The following is a 26391-nucleotide window of genomic DNA, read 5'->3' as shown; positions in this document are numbered from 1 at the left end:
AAGAACGCCTGGGCGGCTGCATGGAAAAGCAGTGCAGAAGACAAATCACATTTGATATTTTCGCCTAAATGGACCAATCGAGAGTATGTACACCATCGACATCACGGGAAGTTCTGTCTGCGTCACAGAAGTGCGCGCGAGGAAGAAAATAATATCGTGACAGAATATTACGCTCTTTTTTGTATTTTGAGAGCTTAGTGAGTGACACTTTAAAAGAACAAATCAGTGCTGCAGTGGCCCACAAAGTGGAGAAAAGTTTAAGTAAGTTGCCGTCATCTGCAAGCAGGGAAATGAAGAGAACAACCTTCTAAACTGCGATGCTTTGTAGTGTCATTAGACAAAAAAAAAGTTTCCTCTGTGCTACGTCTCTTCTAGATCCGAGAGTGCTCTTTACGAGTTTCATGCCACTTTGTCTGATAGCTAAGGTGTTCTCCTTTATCTCCGCAGCATTCGCACAATTCAGCCTTGTAAGGTTACTTCGTGCTATTGTTTTTTTCTCGAGGTGGTATAGAATGCCTATTCCACGGAAGCGTGCCCTAACGATACTGAATACGGAGTTATTTTTGTATCGCACTCCGGTTCTTGATGGCGCGGGCATAATTCAAGAACGTGAAGCTTTTTTTTTTCTTTTAATCACGAAAAGCGACGTTTAGGCGTGGCCAAGTTCGGTAATGTGAGGTTATGCCCCTTTGTTGCAATGTCTGCTTGTACTATAAAATATCTTCAACTCCTTTGTCAATGTGTACATAGACTGCTGTCATGACTCTTGATATTTTAAAACAGAGGAGTGTTTAATACCTGGCTTTGCCTGTAATTTAGCGACGACACTTCCATCACGAAAATCACTTCAGCAAAAGTGCGTGTCAGATTTGTAGCACATGCATGGGATATCGCTCAGTTGAATTTCGATGAGAGTGATTGTTTATTTTTTTCTTGATTCCACTTGCGGTGTTCTGACGTCATTTCCGTCTCGGAAATAACGTCGGTTCTGTAATTCAAGTAATTTTCGTCACTCAAAAAAAAAAACCCCAGTGGAAGTGCCTGCCAGATTTGCGGCACGTGCCCTGAATATCGCTCAGATAACTTCTCTTAATACGCATTTTTTTTCTACTTGCGGTATCTTGGTTGACCTCTCGTCTTCACGCCATTTACTTCTAAATTCTGGCTAGGGCATATTTTTTTTTTAGAAAAGGTTTCGTTGGAAACGATCGCCCATGTCACAGATAATAATCCACCAACGCATGAAGTGGGCGGAAGGTGCCGCTGAAGACGTGTGACATCGTGTAGGCCTTTAAGTGTTGCGTCGAGGAGGAAAGCACCAAGGGGAGTTGCCGTATGTAGATTCTAAAAGAGCGCCTTTTATAGGTCTCCCTCAACATTTTGCATTGCACACCGTGGAACTGGATATACGCACTTCTATTTGTTGACATCCAGCAAAGTCCTGCTCACTTCTGCGAAGACACGTTTAACATTCTTTCTGTGCGAGTCCCCATGAAAAAAGCAATCAACAAAGAAGCACATCAGCCTTAGTTCATTTTTTTTTTTTTCCTGGATGTTTCGTTGGCTTTTCTCAATTCCACCGAGAGCCTTCTTTTTCTTCCCCGACTTTCGCGCTGTTATTACTGGGCATGAATTGCTTACGTACCTGTTTCTTTTAAACCGAACCGGGCTGCTTCCCACAAATGCCAGCATTGATGATGCGGGATCCTTTTTCTTTTTTACTATGCGTATATGAAGTAGTAAAAAGCAGCACCAGTATAGCCAGCGAACGCAAAGGTTGCAGTCACTGACCGCGCCTCGTGCTTTCGTAAGCGTTCTATACATCGTTTTGCTTTCTTCTGGTTTGTTGTCTGGAACCAACAGTTTTCGCCTTTATGTGTCCCCAGGGTGCCATTTGAACAACGGCCATGATTTTTCTTTCCCTTTTATACTTTTTTTCTCGCTCAGTTTATTCGATATTATTGTCACTGGTAGAACCGGAAGAAGTTACAAAGTTTTCTTTTCCCCAGGCGCATACAGGTGCTATCGCAAGTTTCGCTACAGGCAAATTTTCGCCATGAATATTCTTCTTCTGCTCTTTTTGTTTTTCCCTCTATCCGAGCATCGTGTCTCCGCAAAAGTCTTTATGTCTACCATTATATTAAAAAAAAAGGCTTCGTTTATTTATATATCCGATGGTATTCATCCGTTTCTCCTAATCGCGCTGGCGTGATGGCTTTATTAACCACGTCGCTAATTGTTAGAGGTACCATGTATCACTCGCATATATAGTACCGTACTTACTCAATGGTAAGGCGCGTCCGTTACTTCACAACGCCGCAGATCAACGTGTTGGTGGCGGCGAGCAGTGCTTAAGGGGATGTTGCTTACATTACCAGTGAATAAACAGTGGTACGATCTAGCTTTCTGCTTTTGTTTTTTTTTTAACGCGAAAGTGCTATATTCCGGGATCCACGAAGACTACAGTGACGTATTTCCGTCATGGATGTGATGTCGCAAAATTCACGCTACTAAATGGGCATGGAAAAATGTTCACGAAAAGGTTCCCTCCACCGGGCGTCAAGCCTCTCACTCTTTGGCAAGAGACAATGGCACAGTGTTATGCCGACTGATCTATCGACTTAGTTGTTAAACTCCATACGAACGCGCCTCGGGGTAGTGCCGCCATCTGTGAGCAACACAATTGAACGTTAATTTTCCCAACTAGTCACAGTAGCGTATTTTGATCCATCTAAAGGCGTAGCGTAATGCCAGATAGTGTTTGGCTTAGTTGCCGCCACGTCACGTTGTGCCAACGGCGGAAATAAAAAAAACACAGCAAACGCGTGGTTTACGTCCTCCGAGATTGCAGACGCGGCCCAGGCCGCTCGCCAAGCTTACAGCATCTATTATTTGACTATAACTAGCAAAAACGGAGCCGAATCGACACAAATAGTGTGTCGCGAAAACTTAAGGACATGAGTCGGAAGGAATTAAAAGCATCAAGTCTGAGATAACGAACTACAAAACGTGTGATAGTAACTTGGTAGATTTGAGGTGTACATCAACTGCTTTCGGTGGTGCGGCCATGTTTTCTGGGCGTGTGCATGCGTAGTCAACAGTCGGTATTTCAGTATACGTAAATCATTTTGCCTATAGTGTAATACCGGATAGATAAAAACATGCTTCAATTAATTCGGAGCCCGATACTTTGCCGTGCCTTGTATTCATACTTTTCGGTTTCGTCACGCGAATCCCTACAGCACAATCTGAATCTTTTAACTCTTCGAGTTTTCGTTATCTTTGCCGTATATTTACGCCCTAATCAAGCTTGGTTTGTTCTTCGTTAATAAAATTATTCCCACATTCCCTAGGCACCCTTGTTACTTCGTGTGGGGCGCCATTGTTTAACGGCCTCTTCATTAGAACGACCGTATTTTTCAACGCGAATGCAATTGTTTACCTAGTGTGAGCGTCAGTGGCGCCCCCTTAGGGCATTCTACGGCGTTCCCCCGTATTGTCGCAGTCGCCTGGGAGTAACCACTTCGGTTTCGAGCAAGTCCCTCGAGAAACAGGGTCCGAAGTTTTGCTCGAAACGAGGTATTGACACACAAAAAAAAAAAAAACCATGACGTAGAATATAAGGGCCAGAAGATCTTGCGTGGAGTTTTTTTTTTTTTTTTTTGCGCTCTCGTTTCAAGCATGACCCAAGTGGCACAACATCGCATTATACGCTCAAGCTTTTGTTTCCTGATTGGAAGGAGTTGTAGGCGGTGTTGTTCCTGCACGCGCACTCTAATGATTGCCCGGAATTTCCAGGGCGGCAATTGTCTGTGCGTGCGCGCAACTCAAGCGATCGATGGTTGCACCTTGATTGGAGGGTTCCTACGTGCATTGTTCCGCGAAATTTCTCCCATTGTGTATTAGATTTCAGCCCCTTTCGATTTGTGAGGTGCGTTCTTTCATCGCTTCCAATAACAACGTTGTTTTTTAAGTTTTGTGTATTCACCTTGGTCGGCGTTTTTGTTTTTGTTATTTTGCACTATGCTGGGGTAAACATATATATATATATATATATATATATATATACAAGCAACCCTTGGCTCTTTTCCTGTTTTCTTGGTATCCACTCTGTCGCTCCAACTATATCCACTCGTCGTCTGTCCCAAGCATTACGTGACCGGGCCAGGCCCACATATTTTGCTTAATATCAACCAGAATACCCACTACAGCTGACAAACCGGTTAAAACGTCCTCCTTCATTAGTCGGCAAACGCACTCAAAAATCGACACGCTCAATCACTGACACTCAAGTCGAGCCGTCAATGGGAGTCCGGGTTAGTATAACAGGTTGGGGAGATCGAAGTCCGAGGGAGTCCAGTTGAGATAAATTTTAATCAACGTGAGGCCGTGGAAGTTCCGCTGAGGAAACTGCTTGACTGCGAGTCTGAGTTAGCTGCCTTTGCCGATCTGTGTCCTTCTGTAAACACTGTAATGCGCAAACGGCATGAAGTTTGTGAACAAACTTGTAAGCTCTCAAAGGTTTGGTTCCTGTTAACTTTTTTACTCGATGTGCTTTGCCCACCCGTATACCCTCTACATGTGTCTGCCAGAGCGGAAGTACCGTAAAAACCTATCGCACGCTTAACCTACTTGATGATCACGCGTATTGGCTTTCCGTTCACTTTCGACACTAATCGCGTTGCGCAATGCTTCCTCCCAGTTGTTCTTGTATTTTTTTTTCCGCTGCTTGCTCGGGCACCTCTTCGCCCGAATTCCTTCGCTCGACGTGGGTGCTTAAGTATGTGCAGACGGCCGTCCGACCTCGACGCGGTTATCCTGTTTTGTCTCCTGACCAGTAAACAGGGCGAATCTGGAGCGAGCCGCAGGGCAAAGCCACTTCTAGTGCAACTAGGATCCGGCATCTGCGACGTGCTCGACTGCGCGGCCTTCTCGGTGTGCATTAACCGCTACGGCTGCACAGTTCCGTGCAGCGACTAGATTTCGTATGCGCACGAATGCGGCTCGTATCATCGCCATTTCACGCACATTGAATATGGCTCAGACAACTAATGCTGAATCACTTTACGATTGTAAAATATATTTTTGTAAAATTTTGTGGTCTAGTGGTTAGTGGTCTAGTGGCTAAGGTGCTCGGCTGCTGATCCGCAGGTCACGGGATCGAATCCCGGCTGCGGTGGCTGCATTTCCGATGGAGGCGGAAATGTTGTAGGCCCGTGTGCTCAGATTTGGGTGCACGTTAAATAACCCCAGGCGGTCGAAATTTCCGGAGCCCTCCACTACGGCGTCTCTCATAATCGTATGGTGGTTTTGGGACGTTAAACCCCACATATCAATCATCAAATCTCTGACGAAACACTGACTTCACGTGAAGTTTCCTTCAGAATTCTGAAGGGTCTCCACTAAAGTATTTCCGTTTCGTCTTGTTTCTTTGTCTATTTCCGGTCACGGGCTTTGTAGCCTGTCAGAAGCGTAACGTAGTCGCAGATTTTTAAAAGCCAGTATACTTACACAGTGTCGGTATATATCTTCCATTCTGAATACGACATGTCGTTCGCGCTTTCCACTAAGGCTAAATCAATAGTACCTGCTTGGAAAACGGCCCTGTAGCGTGCGACTGATTTACATATCACGATTGGCTTCTGAGTGAGTGGGCGCTACAGCATTGAATGAAAGTAGTGCGGCGTTAAGCAAGTCATTCACTGACTTTCAGCTCGAAGAGTCCTTATTTATGTAAGGCGTAAGGTTTTTTTTAATATTTTTGTTTGCTTTCGGAGGTTTTTGTGCAGTATTTGTAGGCGATCAATATATTTGGGTGCCGTGTCCTTTATGTATAAATTATACGGTAGGCGCCTCATTTTTGAAAGTGGCGATGTGTCAAGTTCTGGGAGTCGGTAGACCACGCTTCGCATCAGAAATGTCGAGTTTTGACGTGACTATAAGCAGCGACGAAAAAAAAAATCACAACTGATTGTTATAGTTGATAGTGAATGAAAACTCTAAATTTGTCCGTCTGGTTTATTAACGCCGCAAAAATCGGTGTCTGCCCGCGCGAGGAACACGGATGGCATGTAGGCATCCTGATAGTCGTAGGGCTTCGCTATGATTTTATGCAAGAAAATCTTATACCTGAAATTTGTCAATCATCCTCATTGTTATTTTTTTTCTGTGCTCTATATTAGCACTCAGATAAAGTCACACTCGCTTACACTAAATCTTCTTTTTTGGAATGCAGCACACAATTTGTTGGCGGTCCTATTTTCAGTCAACAAATCAAATGGTATCGTTATTCAAATTCAAATGCATACACTGGTGTACATGCCGAGAAGGAGGTCTCATGACACATGGTTGAAGGAGGATTGGCTGTTACGAAAATACTTACTCATAAATACAAAAAAAAATGCAACGAGACAGCACTGACTCATCAGTCATAATGATTGAAATAAAAAGAGAACGTTTCTTCGTTGCGCTAGAAAGCCGCTAATTGCGAGGGGAGATTATGATGTAGTAATAACAGAAGATAGCCCTTTTTGCCAACATTGAGTGCAAGTGAACGTTTGTCGTGAGTTCAACTAGGCCCATGGTAGTTAAATTCACGACTAGAACACGTTAGATAAATTCAGTCAAATAAAAGTACTAACTATTGGGACACACTGTTGTTTAGAGGGCATGAAATAAGCCTGCGAAAACGATGTGCTAAAAAAAATAAGCGTGCATCGTTGCTTAGCCTTAGTGCTGCTTGGCTTGGAGTGATGGTTGCAGTGGTGGGAATGATGAACGAGTGCCAGAGAACGCAATAATAACTAACACGACCTTAACAGTTGCAGAACTACGAATAGCCAACTAAGTATGACCGCCGCACGCAGTTCTACAATGTTCAACGATCCTCCCCACTCTGCACGCAGTTGGTGTAGGCCCTCTCACGATAGATACCGGTACAGGATGCCCAAATGGCAAAAGGTACCTGGCACGGCTCGATTCCAGATTGAGTCTTGTAGCTCTTTCCGTCCGGCTTCGTTAGGTGATTATCCCGCAGCGCGTGGGTGCACGCAGGAGAAGCATATCCCCAGTGTTGTTGGAGGTCGCGTCACGGCTGGTGTCGTAATGTGGTCCCATTAGTCTTCTTCGATTCGGTTTTTTTTTGTCGCTCGTTCTTGGGTTTATTCCTGTGCCATTGCCTTATACGCACTCGCGACCTTCTGGCATTTGCCAAGCCCGCACGGAATGGCATTTCCGTTTTCTACCGGCTTGTGCGTGTACCGCATACCTCGCCCTTCTCTGCCTGTCGCCGGGGTCGTATCGCGTTTCCGTTTGCGGTATCGCGTTTCCACGTGGTATCGGAGTTCGCACGCAAGCACCCGTAATTGCCGGAGGTACACGCGTGCCAGTTTGTAGGAGGAACTTTTTGTTGAAGGGGAGGAGTGGCCGCCAGGCAGCGCCACGTGCTGGCAATGGTGTCATGGCCGCGAATGGAGCTTCATTTGGATATAGCTCGAACTAATGGCTCTCGATGACTGTTAGAGAAGGGGGAGATGGAGCAAAGATGGCGAGCACCGATTGGTAGATCGCATTTCCGCTCTGACTTGGTCATCAGTGATTAGGAAAGGCTCGCTGCGGTGGCCCCCGAAATTAACGGAAGAAGTAGACGGAAGAAAGGACATGGACTCGTGCCGTTTATGGAGGGCACTCTTTATTTTAGGGATGGGGAGGGGGTGCAGAGAGTAATGGTAATGCGTCTTAAGACTCTAAGACGGTGATAGGCCAAAACATCAGGGTTATATGCTAGTCCGACGATAATCGTTCTGGCAGTCTGAGGGATGGCATTGTTAACGGCAAATTGGGATGACCTAGTGACCCGAGATAGTGTTCGGGAACCGGAGGCGAAGGTGGGAAGCGAGGGCTGCTATTTGTTGGAATGCTGGTTCAAAGACAATTATAAGAATATGAAGGGTCGTCGACGAGTGCAGAGTATGAGATAGTTTTCCGCGTCTTGTGCGTTCGTCAGAAAGTTTCAGCTGTGTACCCTTCCTTGTATCTCAAACTATCAAGTTGAATTCGAACAAAGCCTCGGTTGCCATACAAATAAATCGAAATGAGGTAGACGGACTGTACGCTGCTCAAAACGCCGCCCAGCCGCTTCGTAATAACGATGTTATGTGGTATGCGTTAAGCTTCATGCTCCTTAATCAGACTTCTGGATGTCTAGAATTATACCGCTTTTCTCGGATTAAGGCTCGCGCAGGGAAATATACAAAAATGGATGAATTATGCCGTGTTGTCATCGCCGTTACTTTATCAATGTAACTTCTAGCTGATTAAATACTGTAATTTACGGGCCACCACCCTTCAATTTACAACGATTTTCGAAATAAAGTTTAGACTGTTCGTTAGCTCTCGCTAAGTTTCAGTTGACCCTTGCGTGATTACGGAGTCTCCAATGACTTGCGTAGTCCGTTGCAATTGACTTGCGTAGTTACTGTTGACTATCTTTGAGACTTTTACCTGTTACCCGCAGATCGCGAGATCGAATCCCGCCTGTGGAGGCCACATTTCTGATGAAGGTGAAAATGCATCAGACCCGTGTACTTATATAAATGTGCACCTTAAAGACTCCCAAGTGATCGGAATTTCTGGAATCCTCCACTACGGCGTCTCGCATAATCATGTCGTGGTCTTTGGACGTTCAACTCCAGCAGTTATTATATTAGACTTTCAGGTGCCTCCGCATTCTAGAGTTCGTGGCGTCTGTTGGCTCGTCTCGAGGTTGTTTGTTCAACGTCAGCCGCTAACGACCACAATTTTGTAGATACGAAATAAAAGCGCGCCCGTGCACTTAATTAAGGCGCATCGACGTTTTTTGAGGTGCACGGATGTTGAACGTATTGTGTGCCATAACGTACACTGTAAAGAGAAATAAGCCGAGATGGGAGTAAATGACCTTGTCCTCTAGCGCACGCCCAGATGGGAGTTTTAAAAAACCGTCCGGAGGGAGTAAAAAATTTACTCCCCATCAGTAGGGGGTTTTTGCATGGTGCCAGGGGGGTTTTTATTTACATCCATTGGGGAGCTTTTTCAGGTCAGTATGGGAGTAAATTTTTTGCATCGACAAAGAAAAAAAATTACGTCAGCAGCCATACCATGCGCAAGCGTAACCTTAATTACATAACATTTAATGCGCACAACAACGATTACAGTACACAAACATTATCACAACGTTCACGTTATATCAAAACACTCGCACTCACCACAGCTTGCCACACGCAGTACACACCTACCATATAGTCACCGGGTGTATATATGCACCACATTTTTACCTCCCATGTAGCCCAGGTGAAAGCCTTTTTTCGCTATTAATTAGGCAATAAATACGCACGGCGTAAGTACGAACTTGCGGTGGTCTGATGTAAGCACTTCAACACACATGCCTTTTATCCAAAGCCTGCCTAATATTTATTATTTTTTTACAATAGCGAAAAAGTTTCATCAGTTGACGCTCTGTCGTACGGGCTGAATTTGCATTAGCAGTACTGTTTGTGGACCCGTAAAATGCATGGAATCATACACAAAGTGCGCGCGGCCTTGAATGAACACATTAACGAGGCACATTTAGCAGCTCCAGCGATGAACCGAGGTAGACCGCCGCTACCGCATTCGACGACTAGGCCTCACTCACGAGTACGGCACGGTGATTCGATGAATGACAGCTGGCGATCACAAAATGCTTGCTGATGTGTAGTTTACGTTTCGTTTTTCCCATGCACAGAAATAGGTGTCCGCTATCCACGCAGTTTAAGCTACGGAGCGATAGACTTAAACGAATGAGACGGTTCGCAGTCGCTGTTCCCGTTGCTCGCATGCATTGCATGTATAGCTCGCAGAGCTCGCCACGGCGGCCGGTGCGCAGTGCGAGCTCGATACGATGCCGGCTCGATACCGACGACATAGCGAGGCCTTCCTACCGCTTAGATGTTGCAGCCAGTGAAATACCGGTGACACTCCGAGAAGCTACTATCGGCGGAGACGGGGCGAGCGCGTCGCCGGCGCAACTCTCAGACTGGTTGCCGGCCAGCCTGCCGTAGTCGAGCGAAGCCTACTTCGAACCGCTTCGAAGTTTTACGGTGCAATCGCTGACGATCGTACTCCGCCTCGTTCGGCGCTCGCCTTGTAGTTAGTTATTGACAGCTGCGGTCGCAAGGCGCAGAAGACTGTTATACATCCCAGCAGCCTTCATTTTTTTGTGAAACACATTCTTTGCATCGCCGGTGGTCGGTGCTAGCTCGTAGCGCTTGCCGCGGTGGCCGGCGCGCAGTGCGAGTTCGATACGATGCCGGCTTGATACCGACGGCATAGCGAGGCCTTCTTACCACTTAGATGTTACAACCGCGATGAAATACCGGTGACACTCCGAGAAGCTACTATCGGCGGAGACGGGGCGAGCGCGTCGCCGGCGCAACTCTCAGACCGGTTGCCGGCCAGCCTGCCGTAGTCGAGCGAAGCCTACTTCAGACCACTTAGAAGTTTCTGATGGTGAAACTCCAGGAGCAGCCGCTGACGATCGTAACAGCTTACTTTTGCTACCATTAATTTATTCTTCGAAGTTTTTTGTTACTCGGCCCTTTGAAGCACGGCATTCACGACGTTTCGTTAAGGAATCAGACCGATGTGCAGCGTGGTTTAACGGTGCGAAATATATTGAAATGTTCCCAGTAAATACCAACCAGTCGTTACTATTCTTCAGTGCACTTATAATATCGTTGCCTGTTGACAGATGCTTACACGGTTAGCCACACAAAGCACATGTGTTTCACACCGACGTGCAAACATATGCCCGTACACACACATACACACACACAAACACACGCACACGCACACACACACACACACACACACGTCACGCCCAAAGAGGGTTTTTAAAGCTCCTATAGGGAGTTTGTAACCACGTGACCTGAAACTCCCTGGGGAGTTTAACAAGGTCATGTCGTTCATAAACTCTGTGATTAAGGAGGGGGCGTTTTACGATGACATGTGCCAAGTTCACTCCCTCCCAGGGAGTAAATAATTGGGGCAGGGGAGTTTTGTGGGCTTATGTGCTGGAGAAACTCCCATCTCGGCTAACTTTTGCTTACAGTGTAAGTGATCGAGTCCATATAACGCCGATATGACACGAGCTGTAGAATGATGGAACGAAAAAGCACAGGTGGTGATCCAATTATTCTAGAGCAGCCCGCTGCGGCTTCCTTCATAATGGTGTCTTCGTTATGCAACTTAGTTCTTGATTTTGAATGACATTTTACCGTTTCTTTCTTTCGCGGGAATTCGCTCATTGCCGTCACTATAGAAGAACAAATTTTGTTTTCGGTAAACTTCAGTCTTTTATAGAATCATGTGTATGCGCGAAGCTTCTTTTGGGAACTATATGAAGGCTTTACACGTCAGCGTTGCCGTGCGTTCGTTTTTCGGGACCCGCTGTATCAATCCTCATTTTGCGTGTTTTTCCCGTCACCAAAGCCACGAAATTTCACTATGTATTTCGCGAATGGGAAGTTAACCAAAACTTCCGGGTTGTTCGCACGACTTCGAGTCCCAGCTTGTGGGATATGAAAGAAATAGGTTATCCCGATTCAACGACACTCTATAGACGACGTAGCATCAGCTCGGGTCATTGACAGGGAAACCGATAGATGGCGGGTCGTTCTCCCGTTCCTATAGACCACGACGCTGTCACTCGTGCGGTTGCTTGTGCGTGTGGTTAGTCCACGTTCTTTTTTTTTTCTTAATTGTCGTTGTTGTGCCAAATGACGCATACATAGCTGCTTTTCGCCAGAGTGGCCGATCAATCACACACGGAGACTTACGTCGAATTGTGAGACCCGGATCCACGCGACTGGGACCTGTCAGTTCCATCTCGCTGGTCCTTCGTCACGCCGTGAACACGTGAATGACGCAGCACTTTCGTGTCTGCGCTTGAGTTCCAAGTTGCGTGCAGTCGAGAAAGCACTTCCTCTTTTTTTTTGTGGGTGTTCTGTGACGTTCTTGAGGCGCAAAATTGTTTGGTTGGTTTTCAGAAGCGCACGCCCCAGTTGCTTAGCAGTCGTGGTGTGGTGTTTTAATGCGCGGGGACGAGGGTTCGAATCCAGGCTACGGCGGCAGCGTTTCAATAAGGGCGAATTAAAAAACAAGCAAACAAAAAGTGACCGTGTACTTACGCGTGGGCTCACTTAAAAAAAAAAGAAAACATATTTGGTCACAATTCATCTTATCCAGCTGTGTGGCATACCTTATAATGAAGTCGTATACGTTATAGCTGGTGTAATCACTTCTTTTCAACATGATTACAAAATAAGTTAATTTCAATTACTTCTTTTCTTACTCCAACGAGACTTGGGGGCTTGGTTGTGCCGTAATTTTTCTTTCCTTTAACTCGAGACCGTTCGTGCAGGATTTAGCAAATCATTCGAATTGGCATATAATGTAGCCTCCCCGTGTGAACTGGTTATCGGCTTGATTCTCTGTGGAATAACGTAGTAATAGGTACAAACGGTAGTTAAGTGGCCTTGGTGTAAGGCGTACAGGCATCAAGACGTCTAATCGTTTTAGAAACCAAAATCTCGATCCCTGAGTTTGCAGTTAGGTACACCATTTCAGTCTCCGGCGAGTGAAGTTCCGTTCCGAATCGCGCCGTATCTAAGATAGGCCCACCGCGTTCAGTGCGTCTAATCTGCACTTACTAATGAGAACTGACAGATATTGATCCTGTAAAAATGGATGGACGGATGGCCGCCGCAGTAGCTCAGTGCTAGAGCATCAGACGCGTTATTCGAAGGTCGCAAGTTTGGTCCTTCCCAGCGGCAAGTTATCTTTTCGTCCACTTGCTTGTTTTCTTTACATTTACATTGCAAATATTTGTAATAACATACCCTATGCTTTCTTTGGCATCATTGTCTGTTAGTCCCCGCTGATAATGTGTCTAAAAGAGAAAAAGAGTCCTTAATTTTACACTTTCCTTGCATTTGTGGATAGCGGTACAACAAGCCACAGTGAAATGGACCCATTTTGGAGGATATGGAAAGCAGTAAGACGGCATATATTGGGCCAGTTGGTTGGGATCCATCTTGAACCTTAATAACAGTGCAACACTGGAGGCACGCACGCAAAGGAGTAGGAAACAAAACAACATGGCGCTGACTCTCAACTGATAAATTAAATTTTAAAACGTGTACGTAGCACTTGTAAAAAAAAAACCGTGACATACGCAAAACACGAGGAAGCATCTTGGCAGCGTTGTCGTGAATACGGATGTTCAAGAACGACACAGATAAAAGAGCGCTGTTGGGGATGTACAAGACTCCGGACTCGGTGAAGGTTATGAAGGGTCTTTATTGTACTACGCGACCCTAAACAAAGAGCCCCAGGCCCGTATAAAAACACAAGTGGATTTCTCGAGCAGCTTGTCTCGCTGGCTGCCGGAGTTTGATTCCCGTCGCTTGCATGATGTTCTCCCGCATCCGATGCGATCACGTGACCCGGCCGTGACCTTCCCGACGCCAGCCACCGGGGTCGAAGGTCGAAACACAACGACGCTCGGCTCGTAAGCGAGATGTGCGTTTACAGGCAAATACCTCTCGCTTTCCGTAACCATTCGAACGAAGACCCGTGGTCTGTTCTGGATCAGTTTAACGACTGTCGCGGTGCCTCCGGCTCGTTGGGTGCGGGGAAACGGTGTGAAGGATTCCACGGCTGTAACACCGTTATATTTTGGACAGAGTCCGCGAACCGGCTGTCACGCAACAGCGCCCTCTTTTGAAGAAAACTGGCGCTTCACTGATACAGGTGTTGTTTCCAATTGATATGTTGAAGGCCTCAGCAATTCCCCTTGTCGATTGGTTTGCTCGTTCAAAAATGGAGGTGGTTTTGTTACAGAAGAGAGGACCAAGGCATTACCTACAATGGTCCGGCAGACGAAGCCGGGCCACCCCTTGAAGTAACAGCTCGTGCTCTCTCTGCGAAACATTGACACATCGTTTCGTCTGCCCCACGCTCTCCCCATCACATGATAGCGCAAAGGAATACACATATATTCGAAGCGTGTCGCTGTGATCAGGTGCTCGTAGTCTCGGTGACGAGTTCACCGGAGGGCATGTTCTTGATGCGATAGTTGCAAACAACAGTTGGGATATTACTTTCGCGAGAAATAAAATAGAAGTGATTGTACGATTAACCAGCACTGGAGACGATGCCGCTGAGTCTTGAGAGAACATCGCGTCCTTTCTGTGATCCGGTGCTCAAACTCGATTTTCAACAATTTTCTTCGAGTAAATTTTGGAGTTCTCGGTCCGCGCGGGAGTCCTGTCTCGGGAGTCGTTTCCGCCGTCTTGCGTTCCCGCCTCCTGCGGTGAGTCTGGTCGTCGTAGAAAGCGAGCGGCACTTTCTCGCAGCCCTCTTTCTCCGTTGCGCGGAGCAATTTGTTCTTTTCTTATTCTTTTTTCACGACCCCGTCGTTCTTGACCCGGCAAGTGTCTCGCGCTAATGGCCATTGCCCTCTCCCTAATGACTTGAGACGACGAAACATTGCGCACCACTCGCGTCTTGAGAAAATGAACGCTTTCCCACTATTTCTACCCTCGCCAACTCTACTGGCGTGTGGTTCAGTGTGGTTTACTTTTGGAACGCCATTCCATTCGCGGTGCGGTGCCTGTGGTGGTCGTCAACTGGACAGGACGCAAACGGTTTCCGACTCCAGCTTCTTAGGAGTCCGTGGCTCGAGCACTCCCGTCGACGTCTCGCGAAACAATTGTTTATTCCGCCCATTGTTACTTAGCGCGGTAGATTCAGTGGCCGCCGGCTTGCTTTAGTGGTGGCCTGACGACGAATGCTCGTACTTGAAAAAAAACAAAAAACAGCTTCCTAGGCTGGTGAACTTTGTAGAGCTCCCTGTGGTGGCAACCTCTAGAAGAAAAAAAATGTGGGGCTGCTGTCTCTTAGCTAGGCTGATAATATAAAATATTTTTATAGGATTGTCTGTGTAGAAGCCCTTAAACACGTCAAAACGTGTTGTCCTCCTCGATAGATTTTCCACTATTGTTGGCAGACATTGAGCTTTGTCGGGAGAGAAGTATGTGGTTGTTAATCCTACTCCATTGAACACTTCTTTAGAAATCAGCCGCCAGAGAAATAAATGTCCATATTTCAAATGTCCCGTATTGTCAACACATTTTTTCCGTTCGTAGGCCATTACGCTGGGGCCTAGTTAACTAGTATCGTCATCCATCATTATGGGCTGTGAATGACGAAGACGTACGCAGATATCCAGCTTGTCATCACTTGTTCAAATAGATTTCATTTGAGTCCTTCGAGGATTTGTAATTTCTTCATGTCAGCTAACATTCTGACTTCCTTGCCTGTATTTCCCATTTGTTCGTGTTTCTTCCGTATGCTACGCTACGTGAAAAAAGGTCTACATTGTAAGATGCGTATTTTGAAAGAGATCTGCTCTACCCCACTTTCAAATAACGTCTCCTGAGAGTATTTCGCGTAAAGTTGTAACTATCTCTTCACGCTGACACATCCGTAGTCGAAAAGTTCGAAGCTCTGAATGTAGCGAAAAAGGAACCGGTAGTGCCAGAATTTCATTAGTTCGGGTTTTTCCCAGAGTTACGAAAGCTGGCGGAAGTATGCGTGCTGACACTTGCATGTGTTAATAAAGCACGAGAAATTATCGGGTGATTCTCTCTATTTTTTTCCCACTTCTCTCTATCGAACCTGCATACGTGACCTTCGCACTAATGACGCACAGAAGCATAAAAGTTCATCTTTTCTCCCGGTGTCCCTAGGCCTCTCGCGCTTCTTCGGTAGATCTTTCTTCTAACTAAAACCTCTCGGAATGGCAGACTACTAACGCGTGGTAGTGGAAACTTTACCGTAGCGGCTTCTCTTCTTTCGGGGCGGGGTAAAACAATCTTCCTAGACAGACCCCCTTTCGATACAGTGATCCGAATGGCTTTGAGAGACTTCGAAAGAGCTGGTCCCGGATGCGGAACGTTTTTGTCTCTCTTTAACGAGACAGGTAACGTCCATTAGTGCGGTAAGTACGTCGATGTAGTGCCCCTGGTCACTAAAAGTTGTGTGCGAGGTTTTCGTGCTGATGTGACACGGTGCGTTGCTTTTTATTCGTTAAATTTTGTGGACATAAATGTGTTTGCTGTTTGTGAATTCCACAACGTTGCTGTTGCCTCTGTCAGTTAGCCTGCCATCAGTGCTTTGGGTGGAGGTGTCGTTCTCTTTGCTGTCATATATGCGTGCCTTGTTGATTAAGTCCTTTGGTTACTAACACTGGTTATAGTTTCTGGTCTGTGTTGCCTGTGGTGTCTTGTGGGTCGCAGTGCAAACGTAGTGGCGCATTTGTTGTTTAGTTTTCTGTGTGTACACTTATATGATGCCTGCTGTAACTAGGAATTTCTTTCGATCAACTCCTCGCTACCTTAGTTATCATCTGAGAAGTAATAATATTTATTTTCGCACACGCTGCAGCCTAATATTGCTTGTAGCTCCATAACGTGCACGATTTATTTCATCTCCTCGTCTTCTGTGGTGCTTCAACAAGTCTTCGCTTTGCCTTATCCTACTTTATGTCCTAATTCATCTTGCCTAATCTAAATTTTGTTTTCTCATACATAATCAATTGCGCGGCTTTAAATTAGTTGTGCTCTCTCGCCTCTTTAGTGCACGTTGCCTTAATCTCTAATTGTCTGCCTCGCGTCGTCTTTTGTTCTTTCAGAGTGTTGTTTAGGGCTGAGGAAGTGGCCATGACACTCACGTAAATGTCTTGCACAATGTTTGGGGGTTGCGTGGGTAATGCACACTGGTGTAGGCTTTTCTTGTCGGGCTGCATTTAAAGAACTTTACACGCACGGTTCTTACCCGAATGTGAAATGTCGGTGAAGGAGGCACGTGTGGAGGGACTATTGTGGTTTGTTGCCGGTGACGGGCTTGCAACTCACCTCGCTTGCTGTGTTTTGCTTTCAATGGGCGTCTGACGCTTTGCTGTTTTGGCTGGTGCGGGTTATATCCTTGGTGAGCGGGCTTGAGTGAGTGTGTGGAGTTTAATATTTGAACCCTTTCTTCTCGGGTACGTCTTGGTCATCTCGCTGTTTTGTATGTTTGGTGATAACATTTGCATTAGTTCAACAGTTTGGTTCGCGTGTTTCCGCGGTGTTCATTTGAAACAACCAGTAACCACTTAGCTCCGTTTTCCAAGTTTCTAAAGTAAACTAACTGTACAGTACTGATCTATATGAACAATATTCACACTAGACACTGGTAACGTTACTGTGTTTTGAGTACACAGCCAACTTCAGACTTAAACACATCCTTAGGACATTTAACTAAGGTATTCCTCCATCTGTCTTTTTCTTACTATTACATGAAGAAATAGATAGCAGGTAGAAATGAGCCGCTGTGTTTTCGATTGAGGTTTGCTACAGGTTTTAGTAGTTTCTTTTTCCCTAATGTAAATTTGGCTCCTTGTATCGCTTGAGCTTGTAATGTGTAATTTGTCTCCGTGGGATCGATGTACGTCTCCTCCGCATACACCTCTAAGTTGGAGGAAAGTATATCGTCATCGTTATGTACGGCCCCAATATTTGTGTGTAAAGGCGCTTTCATACTGATTGTGAAGCCTAGTGCTTGTCGTTTCATTCACACCTAACAAATAAATTTGTACCTTCCTTTGCGCAATGTAGCCAAATTTGTGGGCCCCAATCGTAAATTTCGCACAGTGTATTCCAGGTAGCGAGGTGAACGGAAGCTTGCTGTAAAGCTTGTTTTGCTGCCTAGCGTCTATTCTTGCGGTGAAGCTGTGTTTAGTGCGTACACACGCATGTTCGGAAGCACTCGGGAAAAGCCATCCGATGCACGTGGAGGAACAATTTCGTTGAAGCGAGCTCGTGAATAGGGGCGAAGCGTTCATTGGGAGCGTCCGTTCTTACAGACGAGTTCAGTGATGACGATGGTGCTAACAAGACGACGCTGTCTTCGCGATGTTTCCCTCGCTACAGGGGCAAGGAGTTCAAGGAAGACGCCAGCACGTGGAAGGCCAACGAGGACGGGAAGGTGGTGAATAGTCAGCCTGCTAGGGTTATGGACGACCGCAACGGAGCCGGTCCAACCAGCGGATACATCGCCAGGTGAGTGCATTGTGGTCTAGACTATCACCCGCCACGGTGGTCTACCGGCTAAGGCTGCTCACGCGGAGCTCGCGTGATTCGACACCGGCCGTGGCGGCCGCATTTTTGTTAGAGGCGAAAATGCTTGAGGTGCGAGTGCTTTAGATTTAGGTGCACGTTGAAGAACCCCGGGTTAACTGGCGGAACATGGGAGAGGCCTTTGTCCTGCAGTGGACGTAGTCAGGTTGATGATGATAATGATGATGATGATGATTGATGAATCCCAAATGGTCGAAATTTTCTGAGCCTGACGCTTCAGCGTCTTTCATAAACATATGGTGGTTTTGGGACGTTAAACTCCGACAGTTATGATTAGACTATTCGTTCGTTGAAGGAGTTCTCATTACAGTTAAGCATTGCTCTTCCTGGGGTGATTACCTAGGACTCTTCAGAGTTACCCTACACTCGAACAAAAAAGAGGAAAAAAAGCGAGTTACCTTTCTTTGTGAGTACTGAAATGCCACGCACGTGACTCCCTTCAAAGAGTCACGTTAAGTCTGTCTTGGTATCCAGGACTCTGCGACGACAGTTTAATGGTCTCCAAAGTTGACGTGTCGTTTTTAAAAAAAGATTCACGTACGTATCAAAGCAGAACTTGCCGTGAAACAGACAGGGCGCTGTTTATGTTTTTCGATATATTTTTCAGTGTGTAGGCAGGCGGCCACTTGCAGCTTCGTTTCTGGTGGGGTCCGCGTGTGTGGGGGTCGTAGTTTAGCGATTGTGGTGTTGCGCTACTAACCGCGAGGGTGCGCGACCGATGCCTTGTCACTGCAGCATCATTTACGTTGTTTGTAAATGCGAAAAATACCACCGTTCCTAGATGTATACGCGAACTTTCAAAAAGTCGTGGCGATAATTACACAGGCGCCCCGCTATGGTGTGCCTCGAATTAGAACTTTGCGAAGTTAAAAGGGGTAATCGTAACACTACATTACTGCTAACTCGATGGATGCTAGTCTTGCTTAGCAGCATTAGGCGCGAAGGCTTTCAGACTAATCGCGGTGACTCGGTAGATGCTCGTCTGATATTTAGGCCGTGAAGGCACCGCTTCAACTATTTGTCGTCTCAGCTCTTTGGCTCCTAACTACCAATCCTCCAGCGTGTTAGCGGGTTGTTGCACGTTCAAGAATCGCAGGATTACGAAGCGCTCTCGGAACAGTTCGTAGTGGTGTTTATCTGGCTCGCATTTGGGGAATTATTTTCCCACTCAATCGCAGCATCACAGGTCGGTCGACGTATGTTAACGGGTGAACTTCCGCAACGTGCCGCAAACCGACTTCCCGGACCCCCTACTTTGGTCGCGCGTGCATTTTCCTTTATGCGCAGCTGAGCTGAACTCTCTTCCTTCGGTCGTATCGAATCGTGGGACATTCTCACTCTTACCTTTCTCTTTTTCCAACCTACGGCCGTACCAATCCCGTTCTCTTTCGAATCGCACCCACCATTATGGAGAGGGTCGCTTATCTTCCCCCAGCTGGCGCTCGGCCTCTGCGCTGACTGCACTTCCGGTGGCATCATCTTCGACGCAGATGCAATGCGTGTAATCATAGTGCCCCGCCGACGTGTAGGCGACCTGCAGGGAGGCGATGCTTGCAAGGAGGCAAAATAAAGAGGAGGAGGGGGTGCCGGTAGAGGGTCACAATTGCTCAATTTACGCGCCGGTTATCCAGAGTCTGCTTCCCTGCTGCCCCCAATCTTCCCCTCCAGATTGATGATTGATTCTGTTTTCAACGCTCATGGCTGACTGCCCGTTTTCGACAGAAACACCATTTGGCGCCGCGTTCTCCTCCGCCAGCTTACGGCCACCCACTGCTTACAGTTTCCATTCCCACCCTCCGCTCGTCAGCCAACAACGGTTAGCCGAAAAAAAAAAAACGCACCTTTGTCCTTTCAGCTTTTCACAAATAGCAGCTGGAGGAGAGAGAGAGAGAGAGAGAGCAAAAGAGTTGCTTGGTTGTCGTTCGCGAGCTAGAGTAGTCCACGTGCTTTCAAAAGCAAGAGTAAATGTGGAGAAAGGGGTGAGTGGAGCTGGAAGGAAGAGAAGGAGGGGGGGGGGGGGTAGCAATGTTTTTTCTCTCGCGATCGGAAATCGTTAGACGCACTTCATTCTGCGCCGCCTAGCTCTTCCGTGGTGGCGTTCGCCGCTGCCACTTCCCGCGTTCCCGGCAGCGGAAGGGGGCTTTCGGAAGTGGCCATGACGCGAGCGTTACTTCCACGAATATTTCGTTTTTTCTTCGTAGTGGCCGAAATTGCTTTCGCTGCACTCAGGGCTATATTTAGGGCGTAGCTTGGCATCTTCTTCCGTCTTTTTTTTTTCTGCTTCGTGCTTATTTCCTATGTCGCGACTTAACGAAGCGTCGAATAATGGCGTTGCCGATCTATAAGAAGCCTTGTCAACAGAGGTAGCTCGAGGTGATGCGTGGTGCTTCGCGCCGGCAAGTTTTTTCGATTGTTACCGAAAAAATCTAGTGAATGACGCCTCCCGGAACCACCTGACCTTGTTTTGAGTACTTATGCGAGCTGCTTGGCAAATTCGGTGGTGTGGCAGTTTTTCCGCTCTGAATTTCCGTAGGCATTTTCGCGCAATCGGCTGTATCATTGGCGATTGATCGAAACATGACGCAGCAAAATAGTGCATGACAAGACGATGAGTGAGACCAAAAAACAGAGACAATGTACGTTCGCGCTGCTTGTTTCATCGCCTTGTATGAGGTCTTTTCAAGTGTTGTTTTGTGATAGCTCGAGTCGGCCTGTATTAGCTAGCCCAATTACGTGGCCTTTCAAAACACGCTTTCTTTTTAACGCTGGATCTGTTTAATGATGGCCGTTAGTGTGTGAACTGTGGCGTCAAACTGGTAATCATCATTTATCGGCACACGCTCTCTTTGTTCTCTTCATTTTCTTCTTCATTCTCGGAACACATGCGCAGATTTCTGCGGCGTGGGACACAATAGGGAGTTTTAGATTACCGTTCGTAAGCGCTGCGGGCGTTGCGGGCGTTCCGGGCGCCATATGAGTTTTAGAATAGCGTTTGCCCGGCTGCGAACCGCAACGCACGATCGCAGCGACACCGTAGCCTCGAAACCAGCGCTTGCGGGCCACATGCGTGCCGCCATTACCGCACGCAATTTCAGATCTTTTGCGTGTGGTCCGCGAACGCAAACGCCGACTCGCGTTACGACGCATGCGCAGTGGCAGCGACCGCACCGCAAGAGCCCGCGGTGTGCTATTCTAAAACTCCCTAATAACAGTAACCCTAAGTGGCCGTATAATGAGTACTGAAGGAGAGGGGAGAAATACGCATGATTCCTCCATCACAGGAAGTGGTATAACAGCGCAGATGTATAGCTGAGAGTGTACAGTGCGTTGATGTACGATAGATACAAGGCGCGTTTGCAAAGCGTCGTGCACGAGCGTCCGTGGCGAAATGGTTACAGCGGCTGGCACCTGTGGTCGCGTGCCGAGTGGGCTCAAGTTCCAACTACTAGGTCACCCAAAGCAGCCAAATTTTTTCTTCTAATTTTCTTTGTCATCTTTATTTTTTAAGATATTTCCGTCACGCAAATACGTCAGTGAAATCTTGGCTGACCACGGCATAAGATGCTTTCGTGTAAAATAAAGGTAAGGAGATGAACTATAGGGGAAAATTTTCTTCGCGGGCAGAGATTCGAACGTGCCCACCCACGATTCGAAGGAGAGCGTCTTGACTACTTGGCTGTTCAGGTAGGCTAGCTTAGTGTAGCATAGCCTTGTATAGTTTAGTGCAACAAGGGTATGAGACATGGAAGTGAGTGAAAAGAGGAAGGAAAAAAGGAAAGTGTAAAGCACAGCACATAGAGACCAACTGACGAAGGATATAAAGAGTAGGAAGGAGTTCACTGCAGGTAATCGGAGATAGGAAGAAGGTGTATCGCGCGATGCGATAAAGCAAGACGCCAGCCTCGGGTTGCTGGAGAACGACCCACTGCCTTTAATCGAGTGTGCTTATATACATGTGAGTGGCAAGGGTGACAGCCTGCGCGAAGCACCGTCTGCACATAGCACGGTCTCGCGTCAGATAACACACTCGATACAGAAAGAAAGACCGAGAAACAGAACGATGGGGAAGGAAAGTATTAGAAATAGACACAAACAATACATATACCAAAAAATGGTAGTGAAATAAAAGAAAGAGCTAGAGTGGGAAAGACACGAAAATTACAGAACTTGGCAAAGCCGTAAGGACACGGTCTCGACCGGCTAGCATTGCGCTTGAGTTCAAGCTATGCTTTTCTTTTTTTTTTCTTTTTAGGCACGCCTATATTGTATTCGTGTTATTTTAGTCTGTCAATTCCTTTAAGCTGTCGATGTTTGCAAGGCATAGAATACCCTTCATGGTAGCTTACTGGTTATGTTGCCGTATTGTAGCGAATGATAACGCGAGTTCAATGACCAACTGTAACGTCCATCATGCTTTAGAAATAGAACGCATTATATACTCGGTATATTTTAATATAGTCGGCAAGTGACCTTGTTTGACTAATGGCGCCGCACTAAAGGATGCCTTATTATATCGACGATGCCGAAAATAAATTGCGGCCGGACGCATACAGATCATCGTCTGTGTCCCGGTGAATGATCCCGTAAAAGCCGTAAAAGTAAAATGTTTAAAATGTTTCGTATAGAGTCTTCATTTAGCTCGGTGACCAGACAGGCGTCGTTCGGGTCGCCGTTTCTTGCACGCCATGTCTGTGTGTCGGCTTTCGGTGCCTTGTTTATGTTCCCGTCGCTTCCTTTCCCGTTGTTTTCGCCTGTTCCGGCAAAACCGATCCTTTATTCGTGGCAACTCCGGGTAATTTACGTGTGGTGCACCCTCGCTCGTGTTTACTTGCGGGGCCATGTTTGGGCGCTCGTGGGCGTCATGTACACACTACGGATTCGCCGCCGTATTTGTGACGAACGGCGTCATCTTGTCGCTATATATATATATATATATATATATATATATATATATATATATATATATATATATATATATATATATAGCGACACGATGACGCCGTTCGTCACAAATACACAAATATATATATATATATATATATATATATATATATATATATATATATATATATATATATATATATATATATATATATATATATATATATATATATATATATATATATATATATATATATATATATATAGCGACAAGATGATGCGCGAAGAACCGAGAGTCAGAGTGCGTTGACGCTATAGCGTCAACGCACTCTGACTTCACGCGCTCTCGGTTCTAGCGTCTTGTCTCATCAACGTCAGCGCAGTGAGGCCCAGTCTTGTTGACGAGGTCGCATCAGCGAATCAGAATAGGGAACCGTACGAAAGGGGCTATTTCATTATTAGCCTGCGGGATGGCGTTATGCGTATTGCCACATTATGCGTACTGTATGTCATGGTGGTTCAGTGGCTGCGGTATATTCTGCTAATGGCCAGAAGGTCGCTGGCTTGATCCTGGCCGGGATGATGCCATTTCGTTGGAGGTGAAATAGTTTAGGCGCGTGTGCTTTGCGGTGCCAGTTCGCGTTAAAGAACACCAGATGGTCGAATTTTTCGGAACCCTCCTCTACGGCGTCTCTCATAATGATATATGGTTTCGGCTCGTAAAACCCTAGATCTTGTCATTATCTCGTTTCGTTATTCATACTGAACGGGCTTCAGTCATGATAAGCACATCGGTGGGCGAATATTCGTAGAATCGAAGTCTTTACTGTTGCATCCGTAGTAGCACTATGATACAGAGCTGTAGGCTTGTTTGTGTTAACAAAAGATGAGATAAGAAGAGAGGTTTAAAATCTTCCGCCGCAATAGCGCTTATATATGATAATTAGAATGATGACACTGTGTGACGATTTGTCGCCGGCACGTTTAAAAGATTATGTTGATAAAAACGGGTATCTTCGTTAGCTACTTGGAAGAATTAGCGGCGCGCAAACGGCTGATCTCACGCTCTTTCCACGACGCACCCTCAGCTCTCGGTACGAGGTCCGTGACGTCATTGAAGACCGCGAAGGAAGTGACGTGTGCAGTTCTGCAGTCACGCATAATCACTACTTTCGGTTTGCAGCTTTACGTGTGCGCACCGATATAAAACTGAGTTTTTTAGCTGTGATGACTGTACTGTACAACACTGCAGCAATCTCTATGACGTCATTCAACAATAATGACGTCATCTGCACTATATAGTACCCCTATGACGTAATCGACACTGGCGTATTCTCGGACAGCAAAGCTCAAGTAAACGCTGTGCCGTACCTTCATCAGTCTGTGTCCAAGAAGTACAGTGGAAGATGCGACCGGTGCAGCGAAATGGCCTCACTTGAATGCTCCCTACGGCAAGCTTTCCCTTTTCTGCTCAGTGCCTGATATATAAACCTTACCACGCCGCGGTGGTCTAGTGGCTAAGGTACTCGGCTGCTGACCCGCAGGTCGCGGCATCGAAATGCTGCGGCGGCTGCATTTTCGATGGAGGCGGAACTGTTGTAGGCCCGGGTGCTCAGATTTGGGTGCACGTTAAAGAACCCCAGGTGGTCGAGATTTCCGGATCCCTCGACTACGGCGTCTCTCGTAATCATATGGTGGTTTTGGGACGTTAAACCTTACATATTAATCATCAATATATAAACTTTGTCTCCTCTGACTTCTTGGGCGCTGTATTGTATTCTCGTGCAACTATTCGAAATGAAGAAGCTTCCTCCTTCCTTTGAACCAGTCTGTTCGACAATATGGATACCTCGATGACGTCAATAAGTACCCGTACTCGGAGTGGTTCGCCCGAGTTGTGTCTTTCGCTCTGCTGTGCGGATCGGTGAAGCAGAGTTTTTCCTTAGCCTTACATTCGAATGCACATCTCCCGATTTCTTATTATTCTATTTGCGTGTGTGGGCGATAGTCAGTCAATGGCAGCGTTATCGAGCTAGATACGCCCATCTACCGAGCGCAGCGTTGTGGCTGTCGTTCTTTGTGCGACTGGCGAATCGAACTCCGCTAAGTTTAACTCGCTTCGTTGCGAAGGCACGCGCAATGCGGTCACGCCATACCAGCACCGAGTCGCAAGCGGTAACGAAATCGGGAGAACACAACCATCCAGCCCGTGTACTCTCATTCTCTCTCTCTCTCTCTCTCTCTCTAAATCCTGAAAAGAGTGGAGCGCGGTATGTGCGTGCTGCGGCATCATAAACTTGAATGCCACGACGCCATTGATTCCGCCTCGCGGCCCAGACGGGTGTTGTCGGCTAGTTTTGCGGCTTACCGCGGTTCGATATCGGCTTCGGCTGATGGTTGGCCAGCCCGTAGCGGCCGCAACTATATACCCGCGTCTACACCGGCCGGCAGTCATTGTTTTGTGTTCATTCGTCTTGCGCGTTATCTGATTTTTTTTAGTTCTTCTTGCTTCTGTTTTTGCTCCGCGCGAACAGTTTTTGCACATGGCTGCTTCTGTCTGTCTGTCTGTCTGTCTGTCTGTCTGTCTGTCTGTCTGTCTGTCTGTCTGTCTGTCTGTCTGTCTGTCTGTCTGTGTGTGTGTGTGTGTGTGTGTGTGTGTGTGTGTGTGTGTGTGTGTGTGTGTGTGTGTGTGTGTGTGTGTGTGTGTGTGTGTGTGTGTGTGTGTGTGTGTGTGTGTGTGTGTGTGTGTGTGTGTGTGTGTGTGTGTGTGTGTGTGTGTGTGTGTGTGTGTGTGTGTGTGTGTGTGTGTGTGTGTGTGTGTGTGTGTGTGTGTGTGTGTGTGTGTGTGTGTGTGTGTGTGTGTGTGTGTGTGTGTGTTCAAACGCCGATCGCAGCGTTTTTTCGGAGCTTCGTCGGGCGCGCGAAACCTGCGGAAAAATGTAAAACCCACGTGCCTGACTTTCAAAGCTTTCACTTTTTCCGACTTTTTTATGTTTTATTTTTATCTCCCGGGGTGGGATTGTTTACGCGGTTTCCTCAAGCACGTTATTGCCTTTATGTGCTATTTGCGAGCTCCTTAATTAAGCGGGGGGAAAAGCGGTTTAAGCTCGTCGTGGTTGCTCCGACCTTCTATCCGAGTGTTGTTGTTGCTATACTACTGCTGTTCGTTTAACAAATGTGGCATACAACAATGACGACGAAAAAAACAACACTGAGTTCGGCGTAACGTTAATCAAGTTCAAGCTCCGCA

The 26391-nt window shown here is 46.7% G+C and overlaps 1 protein-coding gene across 12 annotated transcripts in view; it reads left to right on the top strand.

The window, feature by feature from the left end:
- Positions 1–26391, top strand: part of Snap25 (Synaptosomal-associated protein 25kDa) — a 339638-nt gene that overhangs the window by 282520 nt on the left and 30727 nt on the right. For 6 of the 12 annotated variants that reach the window (XM_075866227.1, XM_075866228.1, XM_075866232.1 and 3 more), the window contains 2 exons: positions 16775–16813; positions 18054–18182. In XM_075866227.1, the coding sequence (XP_075722342.1) occupies positions 16775–16813; positions 18054–18182 (168 nt within the window). The remainder of the gene's footprint in view (positions 1–16774; positions 16814–18053; positions 18183–26391) is intronic. The other 6 variants (XM_037418939.2, XM_075866231.1, XM_037418938.2 and 3 more) reach the window with 1 other exon arrangement.

The sequence above is a fragment of the Rhipicephalus microplus genome, chromosome 6 (assembly GCF_043290135.1).
Source record: "Rhipicephalus microplus isolate Deutch F79 chromosome 6, USDA_Rmic, whole genome shotgun sequence".
NCBI classification, from domain to species: Eukaryota; Metazoa; Arthropoda; class Arachnida; order Ixodida; family Ixodidae; genus Rhipicephalus; species Rhipicephalus microplus.
The sequence above is the reverse complement of the archived record's forward strand: the minus strand, read 5'-3'. Positions and strand labels throughout refer to the sequence as shown.